This window comes from Haliotis rufescens, unplaced genomic scaffold, assembly GCF_023055435.1.
Source record: "Haliotis rufescens isolate VD_foot unplaced genomic scaffold, xgHalRufe1.0.p SCAF_78, whole genome shotgun sequence".
NCBI lineage: Eukaryota > Metazoa > Mollusca > Gastropoda > Lepetellida > Haliotidae > Haliotis > Haliotis rufescens.
The window spans coordinates 6,220-33,219 of NW_025964370.1; the positions used below are offsets into that span (position 1 = coordinate 6,220).

At 43.1% G+C, this 27,000-nt stretch overlaps 1 protein-coding gene across 3 annotated transcripts in view; it reads left to right on the forward strand.

The window, feature by feature from the left end:
- The first annotated feature begins 525 nt into the window (after positions 1-525).
- LOC125376794 (deoxynucleoside triphosphate triphosphohydrolase SAMHD1-like) overlaps positions 526-27,000 on the forward strand; it is a 30,715-nt gene continuing 4,240 nt past the window's right edge. The window contains exons 1-17 of one of the 3 annotated variants that reach the window (XM_048388745.1): positions 541-674; positions 11,920-12,018; positions 15,170-15,296; positions 16,107-16,125; positions 17,114-17,132; positions 18,789-18,949; positions 19,116-19,225; positions 19,381-19,451; positions 20,045-20,182; positions 20,688-20,747; positions 20,954-21,130; positions 22,711-22,802; positions 22,968-23,024; positions 23,982-24,103; positions 25,708-25,808; positions 26,086-26,166; positions 26,860-26,964. In XM_048388745.1, coding sequence (XP_048244702.1) covers positions 15,182-15,296; positions 16,107-16,125; positions 17,114-17,132; positions 18,789-18,949; positions 19,116-19,225; positions 19,381-19,451; positions 20,045-20,182; positions 20,688-20,747; positions 20,954-21,130; positions 22,711-22,802; positions 22,968-23,024; positions 23,982-24,103; positions 25,708-25,808; positions 26,086-26,166; positions 26,860-26,964 — 1,428 coding nt within the window. In that variant the 5' untranslated portion in view covers positions 541-674; positions 11,920-12,018; positions 15,170-15,181. Of the gene's footprint in view, positions 675-7,189; positions 7,276-11,919; positions 12,019-15,169; positions 15,297-16,106; positions 16,126-17,113; positions 17,133-18,788; positions 18,950-19,115; positions 19,226-19,380; positions 19,452-20,044; positions 20,183-20,687; positions 20,748-20,953; positions 21,131-22,710; positions 22,803-22,967; positions 23,025-23,981; positions 24,104-25,707; positions 25,809-26,085; positions 26,167-26,859; positions 26,965-27,000 lie in introns of those variants that run through there. The other 2 variants (XM_048388744.1, XM_048388746.1) reach the window with 2 other exon arrangements.

The following is a 27,000-nucleotide window of genomic DNA, read 5'->3' on the forward strand; positions in this document are numbered from 1 at the left end:
CGCCGCACTCAGCTTTATTCCAGCTATATGACGGCGGTCTGTAAATAATCTAGTCTGGACAAGACAATCCAGTGATTAATATCATGAGCATCGATCCACACAATTGGGATCGATGACATGCATCAACCAAGTCAGCGAGCCTGACCACCCGATCCCGTTAGTCGCCTTTTACGACAAGCATAGTCACCTTTTACGGCAAGCATGGGTTGCTGAAGACCTATTCTACCCCGGAATCTTCACGGGTCCCGTACACGTGGTACCTTCCTACTCGAGATCAACCTTTTTTCCTCTCCCATCACTTGTCCAGAGTCTCAGTATATACGTAAAATCGAGTGCCATGTCCCTGTTTTTTTCAGTGCATGCACTGCGGTGTGGTTACGCGTTTCTCACTGAACACGCTCATGCACTTGAATACACACCCATTTGAGTCCTACCTTATATCTGATCAGGATTATGAGACGTGCCCTCACTGATAGTGTACAACGTGGACTTTACACACATCTGATCATGAGTTAACAACGTGTCATCATGATCTGCTATGCTTTCAACCAATCACATGAGAGGCAAGACAGACTCGAACGCCTCAAAAAGACTTTCCCGTAGTTAGGCGAGCAGTGCAGGGTTTGTGGTCAAGAGTTCGTCTCGAGGCTCGGTCGCGTCCAGTTGTCCATTAGGTAAGGAGCCTTTACTGTCCAGTAAGTTAAAATCTATACTGGTGTGCGAGTGTACATGAATGTTTGTGTAAGAAATATCAAGATACGGTTCTTTGACCCGTTTCGTCTGGACTTAGGAGTGAGTGAGTGAGTTGGGTTTAACGCCGCTTTTAACAGTGTTCCATTTATATCACGGCATGTCAGCTTAATGTGGGAGGAAAGCCCGAAGTGATGCAGGACTCAGACGTTTACCACTTCGGTGAAACCCACGAGCACGGGTATGGTGCTGACAAACCTAGAAACATAATCGGGGCGAATCGGGATTCGAACCCACAATCATAGGTTTCTAGCGTGCCCAAGGGACGCAAGTCTCCACAGCGAATCGCGGCGCCTGAGACGACTGGGGCCACCCGTGTCCCCTGTGGACTTGGGATGTAGGCAGGAGAAGGCAATATATAGGTAGCCGCTAAAATGTCCCACTTTTTTAATACCGCACTCACACTTAAGCCCGGGTATTACCTTCAGAAGCAATGTCACAACATCGAATGGCGACACTGATGGCACAACCAAAACATCAAACGTAAGTCTGGATATCTGTCCAGATAGTTTAAACTGACTTCATTTCACCATGCTTAACCTTCTACGTTAAATCAATTTCAAAGTCGCAAAAGTGGTCGGGTGCTTCACGCTCATTCCATCGGTAGACATTGCATATGGATATAGCTCGATTATATAATGTCTGCAGCAGCTCGAATTGGTTTGCTTAAATAAAGTGTGTGTAAATGTCTCTCACTTTTGTGAGATTCCTTCAGTTCTGCCTCGCAGGTTTTAAAAAAAATGAAAACAGCAGTTCGGGTGTGACAGAAGTCACGGTTATCCAATCAAAACGAATAAAACTGAGTTTAACTTTGTAGGCCACGTGTGACATACGGATTTAGTATTATAATACCACACGTCACCACGTGGGTAATAAGTGACGATAACACATCCATACTTTGTTAGAAAATACCAGTCAGTTTTTTTTCATGAAGCCATGCGCATGCTCGATGACCGGTGACAACTCGCTGTTAGAGCTACACTTCAATGTACGCTATATCTAATGCATCTTATCACTTTGCACTAACGTGTCCTCACGATGATGACAAGCTGTGTGATACTGACACTATCGACTTTCTGTGGATGCTATGCTATACAAGCCATCAGTGTGACGACATAATATTCGCCTTCAGCCATGGCATGTTTTCAAGTAATGTTTTTCAACAAAATACTCAAACATGGCATATGTTTTCTGAATAAATAATAGGGGCGGTGGGGAAGCCTAGTGGTTAAAGCGTTCGCTCGTCACGCCGAAGACCCGGGTTCGATCCCCGACATGGGTACAATGTGTGAAGCCCATTTCTGGTGTCTCCCGCCGTGATATTGCTGGAATATTGCTAAAAGCGGCGTAAAACCATACTCACTCACTCACTCATTGAATAAATAATTGTGATAGCCGTCTTGGGTACGGTTTGGAAATGATGTTGAACATTATAAAAGTAGGATGAATGAAAACAATTTCCATAGTCTTAAGAAATCTCCACTGAAAGCAGAGTCCATGGTACGATTCATACTACATCATGAATCACTGTCTAATAGTGATTGTACATTGTGTTAGCGAAAAGGTGGGCGTATCCTGGTCCACCGATTACATCTATTGAAAACACAAACAGGGACGAGTCTGTTGTGTCATATTTAGATCTGTGCATACAGAATTTGAATGACAAAAACCCTGCACAAAAATGTATGACAAGAGGGATTACATCATTTATGTCGAGCAGCATTGCAACAGCACCACCCTTGGGTACTCACACACCACAACTTTTGAGGTACAATCGAGCATCCATAAACCTACAACACTCTCAGTCAGACGCCGTTCGACACCCATCATCCCTCTCAGTTTCATCATCCGACCCTCTCAGGCAACACCCTCCAAGCCTCTCAGTCTACACCCTCCAACCCTCTCAGTCTACACCCTCTAAGCCTCTCAGTCTACCCTCCAACCTTCTCAGTTTACACCCTCCAACCCTCTCAGTCTACACCCTCTAAGCCTCTCAGTCTACCCCCTTTAACCCTCTCAGTCGACACCCTCCAATCCTCTCAGTCTTCACCCTCCAACCCTCTCAGTTTACACCCTCTAAGCCTCTCAGTCTACCCCCTCCAATCCTCTCAGTCGACACCCTCCAATCCTCTCAGTCTACACCCTCCAACCCTCTAAGTCTACACACTCCAACCCTCTCAGACTACACCCTTTAGCAATCTCAGTCGACACCCTCCAACCCTCTCAGGCCACATCCTCCAAACCTTTCAGTCTACACCTTCCAGCATACTCAGTACACCCTCCAACCCACCCAGTCTACACCCACCAAGCCTCTCAGGCCACCACCCCCCCCCCCCCCCGCCCCCCCCCCCCCCCCCCCTAGCCTCTCTGTCTACATCCTCCAACCTCTCAGTCTACACCCTCCAACCCTCTCAGTCTACACCCTCCAACCATATCAGCCTACATCCTCCAACCTCTCAGTCTACACCCTCCAACCCTCTCAGTCTACACCCTCCAACCCTCTCAGCCTACATCCTCCAACCCTCTCAGTCTACACCCACCAAGCCTCTCAGGCCACACACCCCAAGCCTTTCAGTCTACACCCTCAAACCATCCCAGTCTACACCCTCCAACCCTCTCAGTCTATACCCTCCAAGCCTCTCAGTCTTCACCCTTCAACCCTCTCAGTCTACACCCTCCAAATCTCTCAGTCTACACCCTTTAGCAATCTCAGTCTACGTCCTCCAACCCTCTCAGTCTACACCCTCCAACCCTCTCAGACTACACCCTTAAGCAATCTCAGTCTACCCTCCAACCCTCTCTGTCTACACCCTCCAACCCTCTCAGTCTACACCCTCCAACCCTCTCAGACTACACCCTTTAGCAATCTCAGTCTACCCTCCAACCCTCTCTGTCTACACCCTCCAACCCTCTCTGTCTACACCCACTAAGCCTCTCAGTCTACCCCCTCCAACCCTCTCAGTCTACACCCTCCACGCCTCTCAGTCTACACCCTCCAACTCTCTCTGTCTACACCCACTAAGCCTCTCAGGCCACACACCCCAAGCCTTTTAGTCTACACCCTCCAACCCTCTCAGTGTACACCGTCCAACCCTCTCAGGCCACACCTGAGCAATCTCAGTCGACACCCTCCAAGCCTCTCAGTCTACACCCTCCAACTCTCTCTGTCTCCACCCTCCGGCAATCTCAGTCTACACCCTCCAACCTGATCAGTCTACACCCTCCAAGCCTCTCAGTCTACACCCTCCAACCCTCTCTGTCTACACCCTCCAACCCGCTCAGTCTACACCCTCCAAGCCTCTCAGTCTACACCCTCCAACCCTCTCTGTCTACACCCACCAACCCTCTCTGTCTACACCCACCAACCCTCTCAGTCTACACCCTCCAACCCTCTCAGACTACACCCTTTAGCAATCTCAGTCTACCCTCCAACTCTCTCTGTCTACACCCTCCAACCCTCTCAGTCTACACCCTCCAACCCTCTCAGTCTACACCCTCCAACCCTCTCTGTCTATACCCTCCAGCAATCTCAGTCTACACCCTCCAACCCTCTCAGTCTACACCCTCCAACCCTCTCAGTCTACACCCTTTAGCAATCTCAATCTACACCCTCCAACCCTCGCAGTCTACACCCTCCAACCCTCTCAGTCTACACCCTCCAACCATATCAGCCTACATCCTCCAACCTCTCAGTCTACACCCTCCAACCCTCTCAGTCTACACCCTCCAACCCTCTCAGCCTACATCCTCCAACCCTCTCAGTCTACACCCACCAAGCCCCTCAGGCCACACACCCCAAGCCTTTCAGTCTACACCCTCAAACCATCCCAGTCTACACCCTCCAACCCTCTCAGTCTATACCCTCCAAGCCTCTCAGTCTTCACCCTTCAACCCTCTCAGTCTACACCCTCCAAATCTCTCAGTCTACACCCTTTAGCAATCTCAGTCTACGTCCTCCAACCCTCTCAGTCTACACCCTCCAACCCTCTCAGACTACACTCTTAAGCAATCTCAGTCTACCCTCCAACCCTCTCTGTCTACACCCTCCAACCCTCTCAGTCTACACCCTCCAACCCTCTCAGACTACACCCTTTAGCAATCTCAGTCTACCCTCCAACCCTCTCTGTCTACACCCTCCAACCCTCTCTGTCTACACCCACTAAGCCTCTCAGTCTACCCCCTCCAACCCTCTCAGTCTACACCCTCCACGCCTCTCAGTCTACACCCTCCAACTCTCTCTGTCTACACCCACTAAGCCTCTCAGGCCACACACCCCAAGCCTTTTAGTCTACACCCTCCAACCCTCTCAGTGTACACCGTCCAACCCTCTCAGGCCACACCTGAGCAATCTCAGTCGACACCCTCCAAGCCTCTCAGTCTACACCCTCCAACTCTCTCTGTCTCCACCCTCCGGCAATCTCAGTCTACACCCTCCAACCTGATCAGTCTACACCCTCCAAGCCTCTCAGTCTACACCCTCCAACCCTCTCTGTCTACACCCTCCAACCCGCTCAGTCTACACCCTCCAAGCCTCTCAGTCTACACCCTCCAACCCTCTCTGTCTACACCCACCAACCCTCTCTGTCTACACCCACCAACCCTCTCAGTCTACACCCTCCAACCCTCTCAGACTACACCCTTTAGCAATCTCAGTCTACCCTCCAACTCTCTCTGTCTACACCCTCCAACCCTCTCAGTCTACACCCTCCAACCCTCTCAGTCTACACCCTCCAACCCTCTCTGTCTATACCCTCCAGCAATCTCAGTCTACACCCTCCAACCCTCTCAGTCTACACCCTCCAACCCTCTCAGTCTACACCCTTTAGCAATCTCAATCTACACCCTCCAACCCTCGCAGTCTACACCCTCCAACCCTCTCAGTCTACACCCTCCAACCATATCAGCCTACATCCTCCAACCTCTCAGTCTACACCCTCCAACCCTCTCAGTCTACACCCTCCAACCCTCTCAGCCTACATCCTCCAACCCTCTCAGTCTACACCCACCAAGCCTCTCAGGCCACACACCCCAAGCCTTTCAGTCTACACCCTCAAACCATCCCAGTCTACACCCTCCAACCCTCTCAGTCTATACCCTCCAAGCCTCTCAGTCTTCACCCTTCAACCCTCTCAGTCTACACCCTCCAAATCTCTCAGTCTACACCCTTTAGCAATCTCAGTCTACGTCCTCCAACCCTCTCAGTCTACACCCTCCAACCCTCTCAGACTACACCCTTAAGCAATCTCAGTCTACCCTCCAACCCTCTCTGTCTACACCCTCCAACCCTCTCAGTCTACACCCTCCAACCCTCTCAGACTACACCCTTTAGCAATCTCAGTCTACCCTCCAACCCTCTCTGTCTACACCCTCCAACCCTCTCTGTCTACACCCACTAAGCCTCTCAGTCTACCCCCTCCAACCCTCTCAGTCTACACCCTCCACGCCTCTCAGTCTACACCCTCCAACTCTCTCTGTCTACACCCACTAAGCCTCTCAGGCCACACACCCCAAGCCTTTTAGTCTACACCCTCCAACCCTCTCAGTGTACACCGTCCAACCCTCTCAGGCCACACCTGAGCAATCTCAGTCGACACCCTCCAAGCCTCTCAGTCTACACCCTCCAACTCTCTCTGTCTCCACCCTCCGGCAATCTCAGTCTACACCCTCCAACCTGATCAGTCTACACCCTCCAAGCCTCTCAGTCTACACCCTCCAACCCTCTCTGTCTACACCCTCCAACCCGCTCAGTCTACACCCTCCAAGCCTCTCAGTCTACACCATCCAACCCTCTCTGTCTACACCCACCAACCCTCTCTGTCTACACCCACCAACCCTCTCAGTCTACACCCTCCAACCCTCTCAGACTACACCCTTTAGCAATCTCAGTCTACCCTCCAACTCTCTCTGTCTACACCCTCCAACCCTCTCAGTCTACACCCTCCAACCCTCTCAGTCTACACCCTCCAACCCTCTCTGTCTATACCCTCCAGCAATCTCAGTCTACACCCTCCAACCCTCTCAGTCTACACCCTCCAACCCTCTCAGTCTACACCCTTTAGCAATCTCAATCTACACCCTCCAACCCTCGCAGTCTACACCCTCCAAACCTCTCTGTCTACACCCTCCAACCCTCTCAGTCTACACCCTCCAACCCTCTCAGTCTACACCCTCCAACCCTCTCAGTCTACTAAGTTTGTAAATAAATCGTTTACGTCACATGGTAATTCCAACACTATATATCTTATCCCTGTAAATTGCCTTCATTTTAGAATGAGTCGAGCGAATGGTTACGTACTTTCTGTGTTTGTTTATAGGTAGTTATGTTTATTTTTTTATAATATAAAGTGCTCTTATCGGTGCACTGACCTGGTTACACTTATCTATGTATCTACACTGCACAGTTACTTGATTTGATCAGTTGCTCACAACAGTGGGCGTTTAATCTATTATTTGTCAGGTTTATGTTTCAATTGGTGTACACAAAGTTATACGGGCTGCATTTCTCCATGCGAATGCTTGTTTCAGGTAAGACAGTTATGACACATGTGTGGCTATTGGCATTGTTATGCGTACATATGTCTCAGCGAGAACATATTTACATTTACATTCTCTCAGGAGTGAACAATACTGTTATGTGGACCTACGTAAATGTTAAATATAAATATATAACCGGTGAACAGCTGAAGTGAATTTAGAGCGGGGTGGTTAATCTACGTATAGACACGGGTATCGGAAAATATGTACACCTTACATCATTCAGTGCCTCGAGTGAGTGAGTGAGTGAGTGAGTGAGTGAGTTGGGTTTAACGCTGCTTTTAACAGTATTTCAGTTATATCACGGCGTGTCAGCTTAATGTGGGAGGAAAGCCCGAAGTGATGCAGGTCTCTGACGTTTACCACTTCGGTGAAACCCACGAGCACGGGTATGGTGCTGACAAACTTAGAAACATAATCGGGGCGAACCGGGATTCGAACCCACAATCATAGGTTTCTAGCGTGCCCAAGGGACGCAACTCTCCACAGCGAATCAGTGCCCTGAGCTCATTAATATAACGGTCACATGGTGAGATAAATCAGCGAAGTCAACAAATAAAAAAGACAAAACCCTTTCCTTATTCATGAGAAATCTCTGCTAAACTCAAATCCTTGCGACACTGGGTCAGATACAATTAATGAATATGTTGATTAGTAATAGACAATCTAGGTTTTTAATGTAAACTGTATTAACATTCCAATACAAGCAGCAAATCTCCGACACACACACGTGCGTGCATGCACGTCGCTATGTAAGTGAAATAATCTTCAACGTGACGTTAAACCCCACTTCACTTAAGACCGCCTCCCTGGTCTGATGGAAGAGCGTCCGACCGGAGAGTGGAAGGTCGAGGGTTCCCTTAAGATTTTACTTGTTGTTACCCTGCCTGGCTAAACAAGGACTAGTCGGCTCGGAGTCTGAGTGAGGTATTCATGTTAAACTGCGGAGTGATATCTCAGTGGGCCAGCACGAAAATATTCCCCTGAATACGTGAACACCCCTGAACACACAAACTTTACCTGTTATCAGATCTGGGTTATGAGACCCACATATCCAGCAAACCTTTTGCACTATACAAATACACCCTCCAACCCTCCCAGTCTACACCGTCAGCCTACTCAGTCTATACAAATACAAACTATAAATAGTACATACCCAACCTGTTATCTCTACAGCTTTCAATATGCAGTCTACACTACATAAAATTAATTGCATTAAGCGACGGTTCAGTTTAGATGTCAAACTGGAGAAGGAATGCATGATATGTTGTGACAAGCAGCAGATTAACATAAACAGCAACAGGTAATAGATGGGTTGCCCCCGGTTTCCCAACATTTCTTAAAACAAGATAGACACAATTGTATGGATAACAACTTCTTTAATACTGTGAAAAGCGACGTTTCGGTATAGTTCATATAGTTGCTCGACAACGGTATAAGGATCTATACCGAAACGTCCCTTTTTACAGTATTAAAGAAGTTGTTATCCATACAATTGTGTCTATCTTGTCATCCGTCAACTTCTAAGGAATGCCTATCAAACAATTTCTTAAAACAACAAACCCAGACAGGCGTAGAACAATAGAGGGATTAGTTTGGGTGCACTATTGGCCAGGTAGACAGACAGACAATTGTTTATAAACGTACAACGTACAACGTACTTCTGTACAACATACTACATACATATATACATAGAACATAGATAAAAGTGCGGAACCCCTCAATATGAGTTATGAGAAACGAGGTCACATAAAAATAAATACAAGTAGAATATATAAGTGGTAAAATATATCACGAAGGTAAGTCTAAGCATAACAGGCATTGGTAGGGGTGCTGGTGGGTGAGTCAAGTTCACCCACGTGCCAGATTGAACCGTGTTCAGCAATTTGCACTTATGCCAGGCTCTTATAATAATGTTTTTTTTAATTTTCGCAAATGTATTTGGTGAAATGCTCAGAGGTTTAGACTGCAGACTGAGTATTGCCGTAGCGAAAGTGTTAAACTATTGATCAGAAGAGCTGCTGCCTTGCCATTGGTTCCTCTCGCCAACATAGTTGATGTTTGGCTCAACGCACTCAACGCCGCCCCTCTCCATGATGCCAGAGTTCTCCGATTTACTGACTATATGACTGAAGTTTGGGTGGAGGGCGATCATGGACGAAGCACCTGGAATCACCACGACACCGTCGGCCCAAGAACGACCAACCACGTAGAGGGCTGGCACTTCAAGCTGACCTCCATCATGGGCAGTCCCCACCCCAACATCTACAGAATTATTGACTTTTTAAAGACAGAACAAGCCTACACCGGTGCCCATATCCTGCAGCTTGTAGGTGGGGGTATGCTTAGACCCAGGAGATCTAAGTATCGACATCTTGAGACCAGACTTGATGCAGAAAAGAGACACTTACGTGAGGGAAGAAAATCAGCAACTGAATTTGAAGATGTGGCCCATTTTGAACGTTTGTGATTATCATGAAATGTCATGTCATGTTGGTTTATTATAAATTGTCGAGTTGTAGTTTAAATTTGATGTTGAGACATCATAAACTGTCGTGATATTGGAATATTAATTGTAAAATTCAATCATGTGCATGTGCTGTGATATGGAAATCATGTGAAATCAAATATGATATAAATAAAAAAATCCATGACTGCATGTTTGTTCATACTCCTATTCATTGAAATCATAGTGTGTCTGTAGAGCGTCGGTCAACTCTAAAACGACTGTGGGATATACCCACAGGTGTTAATCCATTAATCCCTGTGTTGTTCTAAGTTTTCCAACGTTGGGAAACCGGGAATACACCTAATAGATAACACTATGCACTCGAGTCCAATGTACTATAACAGGAAGTCGGATATTGTTCGGCACTATGCTGCCGGCATGAAAGTAAGGCGTCCTGTGAACATTGTGATCTGTTAATTGTGAATGGACATTTGACTGGTCATCTATATGTTGACAAAATGTTGCATCCTGTCGTTGCTCCTTTTGCTAGAATTATGGGCAGAAAGTTTTAACTGCAAGATAACAATGACAGACAACATCGTGCCCAGGTCGTTAACATTTGTCAGTGACTGTCACATATAAAATGACGTCAAAACTCAAAAGGGAATTTTAAAGATTTATATACATACATATACTTAAAATAAAATTTCCTGAAAAATTCCACGCTGATGCACTCGTTAATCCCACACTGCCTGTACAGCTTGCTCACACTCTCGTCATCTCTCTCAAACGGCTTCCATATTTCTCAACCATCTCGCTCCTCCACTATTGTACTCTTACTTCCCCATATATGATCGATTACCTAGGTATACAAAATAAACATAACAGGACACATTTGATCACAATATAATTATATCAATGAAATGATATACATCTAATCAATGTTGCTACGCAACTGAACAAGTTCGCTTGTAGCTGTAGCAATTATTTTAACACATTTATAGTTCAAGTATATACACAAGTTCATTTGTCTTGAACCACAGTTCGCCTCCAGATGCTACATATTATACTGTCACACAGCCGGCTCTTTCTGATGGCAAGCACCCCTTGCATCTTGACCGCGAGTTACGCCCTCACGTCGCTCATACGTCTTGCCACGAGTCCCGTGCCGGTCCACGCTACGAGTCCCGGACACGACACAACTATTTACACATTACTTACAGTGTCTGATACCATTCATGTTACAACCATGAATAGGTTAACATACATAATGGAGCAACTTACATACGGTAGGCTGACATAATGCGTACAGTCAGTATAATCAATAAAGGTATAACACTCACGCCACCAAAGCTAGGGACATCACACAAACCGCAGGGTCTAACCAAGACACACAGTCCAGACACACGGTCCAACCTGGTCAACGTTTCTTCAGTGACTGCCCAGAATTAAAATTCAAGTTGCCAAATTGCATGATGGTTACATGTACAAAGCATGTGGAGCGGCCATCAAATTTCTGAGGCCCGGATGGGATTCGAACCACGGACCTTCTGATCTGAGGTCGGACGCCTTGTCCACATGACCAAAGAGGTTAAACCCCGCTAGCAAGCTGACAAGGTAAGGATGTCATCTGGAAGATGACTACACGCCCTGCTACATACACCCAACAGAAGGCACGTCCCTGGCCGCATAGTAGGGTACTGAGGCTTGTTTTGCTCAAATGTTATATGAACGTGATCAGTCCCACATTGGGCGCCATATTTGAAGCCGGGGGTGGTGTATTTGATTCGGCTCAGGCTGTTGGAGAACACAGACACAGGCAGATAATAATTATGCTTTTATTAAATGATGGGGGTGGGTGCTGTTGAGGAAATAACCTGAAGAAAAGAACATATCCTTCCTCCTTAACAGCAGCACATGAAGTCAGATATTTGGAGAATAACAGGTATTATTATTAAATATAGAAGTACAAACCCATGTTGTAATCATAATAAAACTAGTAGTCATTTAACATTAAAATTATATAATACTTGAAAAAGCACATGGAATAAAATGGACCATGCAGTTAATTATTTTACAAATTAGTTTTATAATATTGATTTAGTAATTTAATATTACTTTAAATGATATTATATATGTTATTCAATTTAATTCAGCACCCTAATATAGATAATAATTTCTGACAGAGGCAGATGAAAACAAATTGAACAGTGGCCATTCCATACCTGAAGAACAGAACAGCCTTTATCCACAACAGCAGACACATGAAGTGAGGAGGAAGTCAGGTATGGAAGGAAGCTACCTGTAGTGGACCAGGGTGGCCAATTAGAAGATAGATTGCATTAAGCATCAAAGGAAGCGCTTAATGCAAGATATGAATAGATGAGGGAAACCCTACAGGTGTGAAAAAATGTCGAAAGATAGACAGAAGGTTGAAGGTTGAAGGTTGAAGAGATTGAAAATACAAGTGGCAAATACTTAAAAGAGTTATTTACTTACATGCAACTGTAGACAAGACAAACAATGAACATATAGATGATTATGATGATGTTTGTTTGTTTGTTTGTTGTTTAACGCCGCACTCAGCAATATTCCAGCTATATGACAGCGGTCTGTAAAATAATCGAGTCTGGACCAGACAATCGAGTGACTGGCATCATGAACATCGATCCACGCAATTGGGATCGATGACATGTATCAACCAAATCAGCGAGCCTGACCACCCGATCCAGTTAGTCGCATTTTACGACAAGCATAGTCGCCTTTTACGGCAAGAATGGGTTGCTGAAGACCTATTCTAACCCGGAATCTTCACGGGTCGATTATGATGATGATGTATAAATAATGATGTAGATAGCAATAACATAAGAAAGGTAACAAACTACCCTGCTACATGCAGGGCCCCGTTTTCAGCTCTCCATACACAGCTGAAAACAGACGACCGGCCAAGGAAAGGAGCAGGATAATGAATGGTTGCCGAAAGTTGAACCTGAGAAAGCAATACAATGTGCTCAAAACATATATACAATGGACTAAATAGAGATCTATACCCAAACCATGTTTGGTTCCACCACCCATTGACCATCAGTCATCCACTTTAATTAGTTTCTGGCATGGGGTGACCGAAAATGAATCTGGACCCACAGGTGCAGAAGTAGAAGGGCTGGAAGGCACTGGGGAAGTTGAAATTCCTCCAGGCAACTCAAGCAACGGCGACATCGAAGATGATGGCATCGTCGAAGATGGAACACCAGATAATTGAGCTGGTGGTGACCTTGGAAACGAAGGAGTTTCAACCGGCTGACCAACATGGAGAACCCCAGGCACTGCAGATAAAGAAATTTCCACATCCAGGTCGGTTGTAGAAATCTCCAAAGTGGTGTTAGAGGTATCACAAGGTAAAGGGGGCTCCGGGGTTTTGGAAAGGGACGGCCAAACCAATTGGAAGAAGTAAATTGCGGTGAAGTACACAATGCTCCCTGGTGCCTCCCTTGCCGACTTGAAACACGGGAACATTGGAAGTCAGCTGTGACTCCACCACACAGAAATCTTCCTCCCTTCGGTCGGCAAGCTTTTGTTTCCCACGAATGTTGACGTTGCGGACTAACACGACATCACCTACCTTAACAGTAGCACTACAGGCTTTCATATTTGAAGTCTTCCCCTGTTTGGCGCGGGCCGGGTCCAGATTTTGAGAAGCGAGCTCATACGCAGTTGTCAACTTGCGTTTCAAATCAGCATTAAACTGTGTATAAGATGGCCATGAAGTGGTGGCGAGAGACGTGCCACAGGTAACATCAACACGCAGTCCAGGAAGTCTGCCAAACATGAGAAAATAGGGCGTGAACCCAGAAGACTCATGCAAGGTACAGTTATAGGCATGGACCACATGAGCAATATGGTCCTTCCAACGGGCCTTTTCCTTATTCTGAGTCCCGAGCATCCCAAGAAGTGTTCAGTTTAACCGTTCACATAACCCGTTCCCATGGGGTGATAGGGAGTTGTCCTGCATCCCAAGTATGCTGCACAGTTGTTGGATTACGTCACTTTCGAAATTCCGTCCCTGATATGAATGTAACCTTTCAGGGAGACCATAGTGTACGATGAAGTGCTCAAACAAGGCCTTCGCTGTTGTTCATGCTGTTTGGTTACGAGTTGGAATCGCAAGAGCATACTTGGTGAAGTGGTAAGTAACGACCAGAACATTTGAGTAACCACCAGATGAAGGTTCCAGACTGAGATAGTCACACACCATTTCCATGGGTTGAGTGGTCTGAATGTTGACCAATGGTGAGCGCTCAGTCTGATTAGCAGCTTTCCGAAGAATGCACCTCTGGCAGCTGCGAATGTGGTTCTCGACATCCCCCGTCATTCCTGGCCAATAAAAACTCGTCTCAAGAAGACGTCATGATGAGGAGAAATGAAGGATTCTTGTTGCTGCTGTGGAACAATGAGCTGAAAGTAGGGATGATCACCCTCTGTAGTCTGTTTCCTATAAAGGTGATTGTTAGTGATGGAGAGAGCATCCCACTGCCCGAGGATTGAAGCTGTGTTACGATCCAATGACTTAGATACTCCTTTGAAGGACGCTGATCTTTGCAGAGAAGGTCATCAAACTGCATGATTTGAGGACCTTCTCTGCAAAGATCAGCGTCCACTTGCTGACAAGAAAGCATCTGCTGATCAGTCCCAACATTAGTAGACTCGAAATCATCAACCGCTAAAACACAGTTCAATACCTCGTGACAAAGTGAGAACGACTCTACAACATATGCTGACTGTTGCAAACCGCAGACACATACCTCTTTCCATTCTTTAGCCAGGGTGAACTCAAGATATAGCTCTAATCTTAATAGAGCCTGGGCTATTGTACTTCGGATGGCTGCACCAGTGGTTTTATTTCTAGCTCGGTTTTTTTCCATGTACTGCAATACTGTTTGAGATATACATCTGTCACTAGGGAGCCATTTTTAGCGTGACGTCGTCCCCAAGGCGATCGACATTGGTCAATCAGAACACTCGAACCAAATAAGTCTAATCATAAGTGGATATTTTCTTCTGCATCAACTCTGAACAATCGTAAGTTAATTTACATTAATTCTAGGGCCTCTAACTTATTCCTTCTGGCGCTTATTTGACCCATTGTATTACCCATTTGACTGTAAACTTAAAACCGTGTGTTTAAATAAAATGTAATGTTTAATCAGGAACATTGTGGGTCATTTTCTGATTTCACAACTTTGTACTGTGCAAACCGATTTTAGGTTAACATTGTAACAGAACACTTTACATAATTCACAATAAAATGTACACTTTACCAACCAGAATGTCCTCAAACCACCTTTTATCACACACTAAACATAATACAATATACAGAATAAATGTTCACAATACAATGTACCATACCATCTGTACATTGTTGCAATGTCATTTCAGATATTTGCAAACATGTCTACGAATCAACCTGAGGCAGGAGATAAACGGAAGGCAGGAATTGTAGAAGGAGGTGACCCAGAGGCTTCCTCCACAAAGCAAAGTCGGCTCAAGAATGTTGTTCAGTCTGGTAAGTCGTATATTTAAACTGAACCAAAAGTTCTAAGTTTGAATGTGAACTATTACAACATTGTTCCCTTCAAATGAGAATAATCGAATGTATGTGCTTTCTTAAAGTTGCAACATTCAAGGCCTTCAAGGCCTTAGAAAAGCTGTCAAAAATGTATTTCTCTTGTTTGTTCCATGTCCTTGTGACGGGCACCACCGGTGTGGCAGGAGACACTCACCTTTTCGCGAACACCTGGTTCATGCATAGGATATAGTCAAAATAGTACAATGGATTGTGAATCGTATTATTTCGTGTGATCTTGGAAAGGATTTTGTCCCTATTTTTTTTTAAATAATTTCTGACAGATATTGCCAACCAGAGATAAGTTCTTTTTTGTTTTGACCATGAATGGTACAAGTTCAGAATAATCTCCCTCTACCACACGCTCTCATGGGAGTCACCCAGGTCCTACGGCATGGGTCGTTGCTTCTGCTATTGATCAATGGTTTGTCTTGTGCGAAAACGATTGTTTACACATTGCTGTGATGTAGCTAGAATACTGCTGTTTAATGTTCATTCTCTCTGTGGGAAAATAGTTCTGCAGTAAGAAGGATCTGTCCGTGTAAGTATGTAATTTAAGTTGACTTATAGACATGGTGAAGGTTACAAGGCTAAAACTGTCGTCGTCCTGCAAAATAGATATTTGCAATTTCAGTTAAGCTCAAGAGCGTTCAAGTTTGATGTTGATAAAATAAACTGCTGTGTGATAGGAACGACATTTGATTACATCTACTGAGAGGGATCGATATATTTTGCTATTATTACTTTCAGGTACCTCAAGTGGCCCAGTGTGAGTATTTCATGCATGTCTTTGCTAATGTGTTTAGTGATGAAAATTAGTTCAATGTAACATTTAACCAAAGTGCCTTATTTACAATAATGCACAGCGCTTTTGTACAAACATTATGCATTCATTTTCTGTGACACTTATCTGTTGTATACTGTCAAAGTATGTACGAAGAGACCTTATAAATTTTCATTCGAAGTCGTACGGTCATGCATTGGGGATTAAATGAGTAAGTAATAGTAAATGCACACGTTTTTGAAAGGCATTTAGAAGTGATACACATAAGGAAGAGAATTTATGGATGTCAACTCCTGTATCATTAGGAAAACAACGTTTCGGATCATATGCTCACTCTTTCATCAGGTGAATGAATGCTATGAGGCAGAGTGTATATATATATATCCAAATAATGTGACTAGGGAAACTATTATATAAATAGGCAAATATATATATCTTTAATGTACATGTAAGGACAACAACAGTAATACGGTCACAAAACATGGGAACTTAGCAGGGGAAGCCAACAGATAATTGGCGGTGGCGCTTATAGATGATTAGCAATAGACAATGGAAGTCAACACTTTATAGTAATTAGCGCTGATGGAAGCCAGGACTTAAATTATCACTGATTAGTAATTGGCAATGGGCAAACGGGAGGCCGGGGGTAATTGGCACTTAGAGGTAAAACAATAGAAAGCGATATGGGCAAATGGATGCCAGCTAGATAATAACCACAGATAAAGAAAGACCAAAGCAATAAGCCCCCAGCACGAGGCAGATAGTTTCCCTACTCACAGTTCATGGCTGGCTGGTGTCTCCTGATGCCAATGGCTTCTTGTAGTTTTCTTTGTCGCCAGTTATTGTTGTTGGAGTAAGCATATACTCCGAAATGTTGTTTTCCTAATAATAAAGAAGTTGACATCCATAAATTCTCTTCGTCAGTAAATGCACAGATATATATCATACATATGTGAATGTTTTCTTTCTGCAGAAAAGATTCAAGTTCAAAGGTAGGCATTGTTACCTCAGGCAGAGTACCCCAATCGTACTATCGACTCTGCTTTATGTAGAGATTTCTATCGGCTATGGAAAGGGTTTTGTCGCTTAATTTACACTCTTCAAAAAAAGAAACGCAAAGGTAGATTTTTAGTAAATTATTGTACCTATACAAGTCGATATATTTAATAGCACAGATACAAATATGAAATTTTGGAGCTCGATAGTCACATGTTGCCGTTTCACAAAGGCATTGAAAACTGTTCATTGTCATGTCACATAAGGCCACAAGTTTGTGTTGAACTCAGTTTCTCGTGTGACCGCCCAGGGCAGCAATCACGGCTCTGCATCTCCTCGGCACTAACTGGATAAGTTTACGAATTCTGTCCTGCGGAATTCTGCGCCATTCTGCTTGTAACGTGTTGGCCAGTTGTGTGAATGTCTGCGAGATCTGGAGATCTCAACGGCCAGGGAAAGGCGTTGATGTTTGCATTATGAAGGTAGTCTACACGAACTGTGTGCGGTGGAGCCTTGTCCTGTTTAAAGAGCCCCCTCTGATGGTAAATGATTGGAAGAAGGTGAGGTTCAAGAATTTTCATGTAGCGATTTGCTGTTAAATTTCCCCGAACCACACCCAAGTCCCCCCCCCCCCCCCCCCCCCCCCACACACACACAACATGACACTACCGCCACCGAACTTGTCGAATTCACGTACACAATGTAGGGCAAAACGATCATTTCGACGTCGATAAACACGTTGTCTTCCATCTCGCTGGTGAAGAAGAAATCGTGATTTATCGCCACACTCGTCTCCAGTTTCCCAAATTACAAGCCTGTTAGGTATAGCACCAACATGGACGATAACTGGTCTACTGGGTCGGATTCCAGCCTCGCGAAGATGGTTCCCTACAGTCTTGTCCGATATCCTCCTCAAACCGATGGTGCGGCCTACAGTCTCCGTAGCTGCGATGACGTAGGTGGAACAGTCGAATGTAGCGATCCTGTGCAGGGGTGGTAACTCTTGGTTGGCCAGTTCTCGGGCGGCTTACAGTAGAATTGAACTGTGTTTATCGGTTCCAAAGGCGGCAAATGGTGCTGTGGTGGACGTTGATTCTGCGATTCCCCTGTTTGGATACGTCCTATGGCTATGTCCCGATTGGGAGCGCTTTGTCTCGGCACTTTCGAACTTGAAAAATGTTCACTGAATGACAAATTATGCTTTCCTTTTTATAGCCACTACCACGAGTTACGAATGCCATAACTTGCACGTGCATTTTGCTTTACTGTTTTCCTCCATGACATTTTTGAAGTTTTTGAAGTTTGAAGTTTAAAACAATGCCGTTTAAGACATTGCAAAACATATATCCAATTTATATACCGGATTTATTGTGTAGTCAGGTTCAGTGAACGACATACTACCTGTGCGTTTCTTTTTTTTTGAAGAGCGTATGTCATCGAATATGCATGTGTATAGCTATTATATATAGATATATATTCAGGTGGAGGCGTAATAGACATATGCAATGATATTTGGAGATTGCATTCGTGTGTTTTTATAACCATTTGCTGATATTGGCAAAGTATAAAACGTTCAACGAACATTTTAAGGACATATGCAATATATTGTTAAACCCAAGGAAACACCTGATTCAACCTTATTTTATTCTTAGATCTTCAAAGACCCTGTTCATGGAACTATAACGGTGACGGGTTTGTGTGTGAAGATAATAGACACCCCGCAGTTTCAGAGGTTGAGGTATTTGAAGCAACTTGGAGGAGGTTACTTTGTATACCCGGGCGGAGCACACAATAGGTTTGAGCACAGCATCGGGTAAGTTATATCGCAATGGCGATGTCAAAAGTAGTGCCCATAAAACCCTTCCTTGAGCATATTCTGAGGACATGAATAACTTGCCGAACATAGCTTGTTATAAGTTGTATTTTTTTTTCTGTAATTCTTAATGCGCGTACAGATGCAAACTTTGTTTGTAACACAGAACCTACTATTTGGCTGGAACATTTGCTCGGATTCTGCAACAGGAATATCCAGAACTGGAGGACGATGAAATCAAGTGCATTGAAATAGCAGGACTGTGCCACGATCTCGGTAATTAGTAGACTTTTTTTCAAAATCACAATACATTTTGATCTCGATACTGGCTATTTCAAAGAGGAAAGAAAGTTAAAAAAACATTTCTATCGACAGAAAGATACTGACACAACACGAATATGTGCACTAGATGTACGCTTTTGTTCTTTAAGGACACGGCCCATTCTCACACGTCTTTGACAACTTCTTTATACCTCGTGTGGTGCCAGGCAGCAAGTGGAAGGTATATACACTTTATGTCCATAGGGGATGCCATTTCTGTCACGAGATGAAATGTAATAATTTCTGCACCAAACAGTAAACGTTAACAGCAGGCGTTGTAAAAAAATCCTTATAATATTTGATAAATTATGAAATTCAAAAGATCAGCACGCTTAAGTACAACATGACGAGTAAATGACAGTTTGGGATGTGATGATACTCGACACCAAAGCATTCATTTTAATATAAGTTTAAAATTTTACACATTCTCATAGTACAATATATGTTTCAGTCATTTGATCAGATTCGCATTGATTGTGACATGTATTGTGTGAGCCACTTTTCGTAGGATATTAATTAAATAAACAAAGTGGCATTAAACAAAACACAAGTTCTCATATGGTGAGAAGAGTGGAAACATATTTGTGCAATGAAAACACGTTAAAACCGACATTTAAACTGTTAACAATATGAAACAGATGGATTTGCAACAGAATAGACTGATGATTAAGTACGGCAGTTATGGTTACAGTGTGTATGGACACACACATCACAGACAATGGGTTTGGGGGGAAAAAATAAAGAAATTGATTACGTTTACTTTAATGGTTTCAGCATGAGGATGCATCAGTGATGATGCTGGAATATTTACTTGGAGAAAATATCGAAGTGAAGAAAGCCTTTAAGAAGTTTGATAAAGATGGGACTCGTCTCGAGCTCATTAAGGATCTCATCAAAGGCGGGAAAGGAGAGTTAAGTATTTTTATATTCCATGGCGAGCTCGCACAAACTATGTTTCTATTTTTGTTACACTTTGTAGCTTCCCATGGGACTAGATACCTGACTGTCAGACAAATGCAGGAATAGTGATATAGTAAGATAGAAAGCAAACATAAAGCAAACCATAGAGGTGAGTAAAATGGACAGCCTCTGTGGTCCATCGGATAGAGCATCTGCCCGGTGAGTGGAAGTTGGGCCCCAGCCCACGCTGTCAAAAGACGCTAAAAAATGGTATTTGTTGTTACCCTGCCTGGCGCTTCATGTTAAAGTGCGCCATGGTATCTCAGTGGGCCACTATACAATCAGCATTAGTCTGGACTATAAGCATCCCCCACAAACACGCACAGTATGTCACCATGTTAGAGCAATATCACCGATCCCGACGTCAAATCTCACCGCATCCTAAATATACTGATGTATAAAAGTGCACCATGTGTTTGTCACTTGTGAGCATATTTTACAATGTTATATGTTACAGGATCATGTGAAAGATGAACGTGTGCTCGAAAAGAGGAAAACAAGGCCTTTTCTTTATGAAGTAAGTATTTCATACAACCGTCAATATTTAGGGAAATATAAGCAGAATTGGTTTGTTGATAATTAAATAAATAAATAAATACTAAAATATGAAGTTACTAGGACATAAGCACATTTTCCGACATTGTTACCATCTTGTCAAATCTCTCTGTGTTGGAAATCTAAGATATAAACATATGGTGTATAATACATATGTTTTATCACCAGATTGTCAACAACGCCCAAACGGGAATTGACGTAGACAAGTGGGACTACTTTGCTCGCGACTGTCACATGATGGGCATAAAAAATAACTTCGACCACGACAGGTACATGAAGCTGGCGCGTATAATCCTCGTCGAAGAAGAAGGCGGCAAAGTGCCCCGGATCTGTGCAAGAGACAAGGTAATCCATCAATCTGCATTGACTACAGCCTTAGTGTTGAGGGACTCATAACAGGTTACACCTTACACCAGTGTACATCGTCATATTATCGCCGACTACAATAGTTACATCATATTAGAATGGTTAACCTCTCGGCTTTGTGACTATTAACATCATATTAGAATGGTTAACCTCTCGGCTTTGTGACTATTAACATATTCATAAACAAGTCTCCCCTTGGTGCATCTGTCCCCATGAATGGGCTCACCGCAGCTTTGCAGATTTCGAGACTGTACAAGTGATGGATACAAAACATCTGTCATGACGCTTTAGAACGGGATATGTACAAGTAATGGATACAACACATCTGTCATGACGCTTTAGAACGGGATATGTACAAGTAATGGATACAACACCTCTGTCATGACGCTTTAGAACGGGATATGTACAAGTGATGGATACAAAACATCTGTCATGACGCTTTAGAACGGGATATGTACAAGTGATGGATACAACACATCTGTCATGACGCTTTAGAACGGGATATGTACAAGTAATGGATACAAAACATCTGTCATGACGCTTTAGAACGGGATATGTACAAGTGATGGATACAACACATCTGTCATGACGCTTTAGAACGGGATATGTACAAGTGATGGATACAAAACATCTGTCATGACGCTTTAGAACGGGATATGTTTAAGTGATGGATACAAAACATCTGTCATGACGCTTTAGAACGGGATATGTACAAGTGATGGATACAACACATCTGTCATGACGCTTTAGAACGGGATATGTACAAGTGATGGATACAAAACATCTGTCATGCTGCTTTAGAACGGGATATGTTTACTATCCATTGTTTGCTATATTGATACTGTACACGTTTAAAGGGGCACGGGTGGCCCAGTCGTCTAAGGCGCCGCGATTCGCTGTGCAGAGTCGCGTCCCTTGGGCACGCCAGAAACCTATGATTGTGGGTTCGAATCCCGGTTCGCCCCGATTATGTTTCTAGGTTTGTCAGCACCATACCCGTGCTCGTGGGTTTCACCGAAGTGGTAAACGTCTGAGTCCTGCATCACTTCGGGCTTTCCTCCCACATTAAGCTGACACGCCGTGATATAACTGGAATACTGTTAAAAGCGGCGTTAAACCCAACTCACTCACTCACTGTACACGTTTAAAAGAATGTTAACACAACACTGATGAATCAGGGTGTAGTTATTTGGTATGATTTAGTGAATGCTATGCATATGTTGACCGAAGTTGGTGCAGGAAGTGTGACCAACACGCCCGTTAATGGGGCATCATACATGTTCATTTACGGACTCCAGCTTCTTTCTTCTTGCAATGCGACGTCTCAGATAGGATGGCAGTAAATTTATCAAGTCAGTGCTTGACACCCAGTACACTGATACTACAGCTACTATATGCCACTTGGGGATACCGTAAACGTGTTCGTCCCTGATGGCAGCTGTGACAATCGTGACTGAGTTTTGGGATGAGGTTCTACAGAAGAAAATATCGGGACGCTTAGGCTGTGCAGGAGAACTAACTGTGTGACCAGATTCAAGTTCAGTTTGTGTTGACTGCAGGAGGTCGCCAACCTGTACGAGATGTTTCACACCCGGATGACGTTACACCGAAGAGCATACCAGCACCAAGTTACCCGTGGAGTGGAACTCATGTATGTATAGTCACACATCTTCACATATTGACAAAACATGTGAAAAAACAATGCATGCACTCCAATAACTATCGTTTGTACATGTACCTCGTTCCTCATTAAACGGGCAAACTTTACATTTTAAATGGCACCCATACTTTGAACATGTTGCATGTATATTTTCAGGATTGTTGATGCGCTCGTAAAAGCTAACGCAACAGTGTGGATATCAGGACGGGATGGGTAAATGGAGTTTCATATTGAATTTTTTGAAACATTACAATAAGGTGAGGTGAAATTAGTTTAATCTCTGAGTCCAAGATTATTGAACTAATATGGTGACGTGCATGCACGTGTGGGTGTGTGTGTGGGTGTGTGGCTGCCTGTACTAGTCAGGACTGATGGCGATTTTATAGTGCTAGCCCATCGAGATACCGTGCCGCAGTATAACATTAATACCCAACTCAGACACTGACTGACGAGCCGACTGCTTGTTTATCCCCTTAATGCCGAGCGCAAGACAGGGCAACAACAAGTACCATTTTTTGTCTTTTGGAATGACGCGGCCGGGCATCGAACCCCGGACCGTCCGCTCTCCGGGTGGACGCTCTACAACTAGACCACGGAAGCGGTCTCGCGTAAAGAAGAAATGAAATGTGGTTTCTTGGATTCGGTAAAGATTGTTTAGATTTATTTCTATTCCGACACTGTCAATTGAATGCACGAGTTATCTCCCTTGGGTTGAAAAAATCTTTTACCCACATGCAGAGTAAAAATAAGCCGCCAACACAAGAGACGATCCAGTCTCGATTTTTCCACCAGAACAGATTCATTCCATTGGGCGTAAGAGGCTATATAGCGGGGGAAATTATATGGAAGAATCACTGTTAATAAGAAATGTTTGTTTGTTGTTTAACGCAACACTCAACGATATTCCACCTATAGGACGGCGGTCTGTAAATAATCGAGTCTGGCCAGACAATCCAGTGATTGACATCATGATCATCGATCCACGCAATTGGGATACGATGACATGCATCAACCAAGTCAGCGAGCCTCTCCACCGGATCCCGTTATTTGACTCTGCATGATTAGTGAATGCGCATGAGCTTACTAACTCTAATTTGGATATAATTCAACTTATAAATTATTAAATATACAACGATACAAATGCTTTGTAATTTTCTAGTTTTGTTTCAGTTACCGAAAAATATCTGAATGTATCGAGGACATGGAGGCCTACTCCAAGCTAAATGACAGCATCCTACAACTGGTGGAGCTTCCCATAACACTGGGGATGAGTCCCCAAGAAACTGACTCTGGTGAATATCATGTTTCAGTGTCGTTACTAGATTAAATGAACGTCAAATCTTTCCTTTGTCACATGTACACACAACACAAAATCATCATGGAGTATCAAATCACAGATTGATAATGTTATATTATTACTCGCCCGTTAGAGGAATTACTACTGCTTAATAACAATAAGACTTATTACATACTGTTTAATACCAAAGCGCGTGCTTTTTTACATTGGGAACTATTTTCCTTAATACTGTAAAATAAAAAAGTTGTTATCCATACAATTGTGTCTACCTTGTCACCCGTCAACTTCTAAGTAATGCCTATCAAACAATTTGGAACTGTTTTCATTGACAAATATTGAAAACACTTAACATCCCTGGGCTTATTCAACGGCATTGCGCGTCGAGATTATTCATCACCAAGAGGAGCTTATGCAAACACATTGACCACAGAAACCGTTGCTAGGCTGACGACCCATGGCCTTGTTTTGGTGGTGTATCTTACAACAAATTATGATGGTGTATTGTGACGTGTTTGTTAACTGTTTGGTGCAGGGCCCTGTTCCACAAAGTGATCTTAGCACAACGACAGCCGAAGGTCTGTGTTAAAATATGGGAGTTACGATAACCTTAGCGATACGATAGCTTTGTGGAATGGGACCCTGAATTCTAAAGTATAATATAATATTAAATTAATGTGTCAACTTCTAATTTGTTTAATTTATTTTCTCATGCTCAAATGAAATAAGCTAGATTATTGCTAGATGTCTGCATATATACTCACGACCATACCATTTAAAAAAGTTATAAACGGAAAATTCGCAAGTAATAAGTAAAACACTAGACTCGCTCTCGTATAATACCAGTTGTATGAAACTCGTGAATAGTTCTGCTAGTCAAATACGAGAACTATACACTTGTTAAATAAATTGGTATTCGTGAGAACTTGTTAAGTATTATATATTTATTAAAATATTGACATTGACGTATAAACATTTCGTGGCCTCTTGCCATTGCTTTGTGTAATGTAAGATTTCAACACGTGGATGGAAAGTATTATTAATAGGAAGAGATAAAACCAGTTACACACTGATAACTGCATCTGTTTTAGAGAAGGCATCTAAACAGTTGCCAGGGGTGAAATATACATAGAAAGGTACACTTATATAAAGGGCATGTCACAAAATGATCAAACATGAAATGAACATATGGAGATGGCTGCCCTTAATATTTAACTGTTCAGAAATGAGCTGTAGAGTAAGAGTAAGGTCTGATCGTCCTTAAGATGCCGTGCCTGAAGCTCAAGTGGACGCTTCCGTCGCACGTTATGGCCCACATCCGTGATATAATTGAGCATATCGTGTTATAATTGAGTATATCGTGTTATAATTGAGTATATAGTGTTATAATTGAGTATATAGTGTTATAATTGAGCATATTGTGTTATAATTGAGTATATCGTGTCATGATTGAGTATATAGTGTTATAATTGAGCATATTGTGATATAATTGAGCATATCGTGTTATAGAGATACTACACGAATGTCTGTCAGATACCATTTATCTTACAACAAGTTGTTTCAAAACGTATCTAACGAGCGAACGCTATGGATCATTTCCAGGCACACTTGAAGCAAGAGAAATCATCGGAAGAATCTGGAAAAGAGATTTGTATAAGTGTGTTGGCCAATACAATCTGTCTGCTGCGGACACTTTTACACAAGTATGATGATAGTTTTGTATCGTAGTTATCTCACAAATTTAATGGATGAGCAAAGGCCATTGCTTTTACAGAGTGGTTCACTTCACAGCGAAATATCAAATCATTGTAAACTTATTGCGACCTCAAATGAGCGAGCATTAGTTTTGTGTGACGAAAATCCAGTGAAGATTTATAACGTTCATTCCCCATTTGTAGCAATTCATTGAAGCACATTTACTTGTTCATGTACTTTGGTGTAATTTGAGTGAACTGGTACAACACAATATTTTACTTTCAGGATGACATTCCGGATATTAAAGAACAAATTCTTCATGCTGAAAAAGAAACAACCTTTGATGGAGAACAGTTTGACATCATTGTAGGTACAACTTACTTTACCAAGTTCGAAATAGTTGAAATAGTCTGTCTGTTACGGTCATGTCTTTGTTTTTGTTTGTTTTGTTTTTGTATTTTCGCTTTCTGGGTGTATGCCAGTTTTTGTCAAACTGTTTTCCAGTTTTAATTTCTTAAATAAAAAGGAAGCACTTTTTGGTATCTGTGAAGTCTTGATGTTGTCTCCACTTGATTTTTGTTGATATCTGCCGAGATAAGATGGCCAAACATGGTGTTTGTGTATGGTGCAGAAAATAATGATATAATGTTGCGTATTAACTAACATGTTTTTGCTGTCTCTGCCAAGTCTCTCGAATATTGTTAATGTCTGTACTGGTTCTTGTTTCCCTGAAGCTTTCACTTAGTTAAGTCACTGACATTTGACATACTTTCTGGCATTCGCAGATAGCTTACACATGTTTCAGCCATTTGCTTTAAGTACAAGTATGTTCTTTTGACTTTTTTGTTACGGTTTGGATTATCAAGAATCCAGCATTTTGTATTCAGTCATTCGTTGTTTCTTTGTTTTCATAATCACATCATATGTTTGGGGACAATGGGTAAGTTGAATTGGCATGAGGAACACGTAATATAAAGTGACCATTCTTGCAGATTTTGGCACATCAAGAAACAGATGCATCCCATATTATATACGGTTCCAATTTGGTTTATTTTGTAGCTGAAGTCTTTCGATTATGGACAGAAAAAAGATGATCCAATAACAAAAGTTTGGTTTTATAACAAATCAAACCCTGAAAAGGCTTTCACCCAGCCAGAAGAACAGGTATGCTAATGTAACCCATGAATCCATCAATGAATA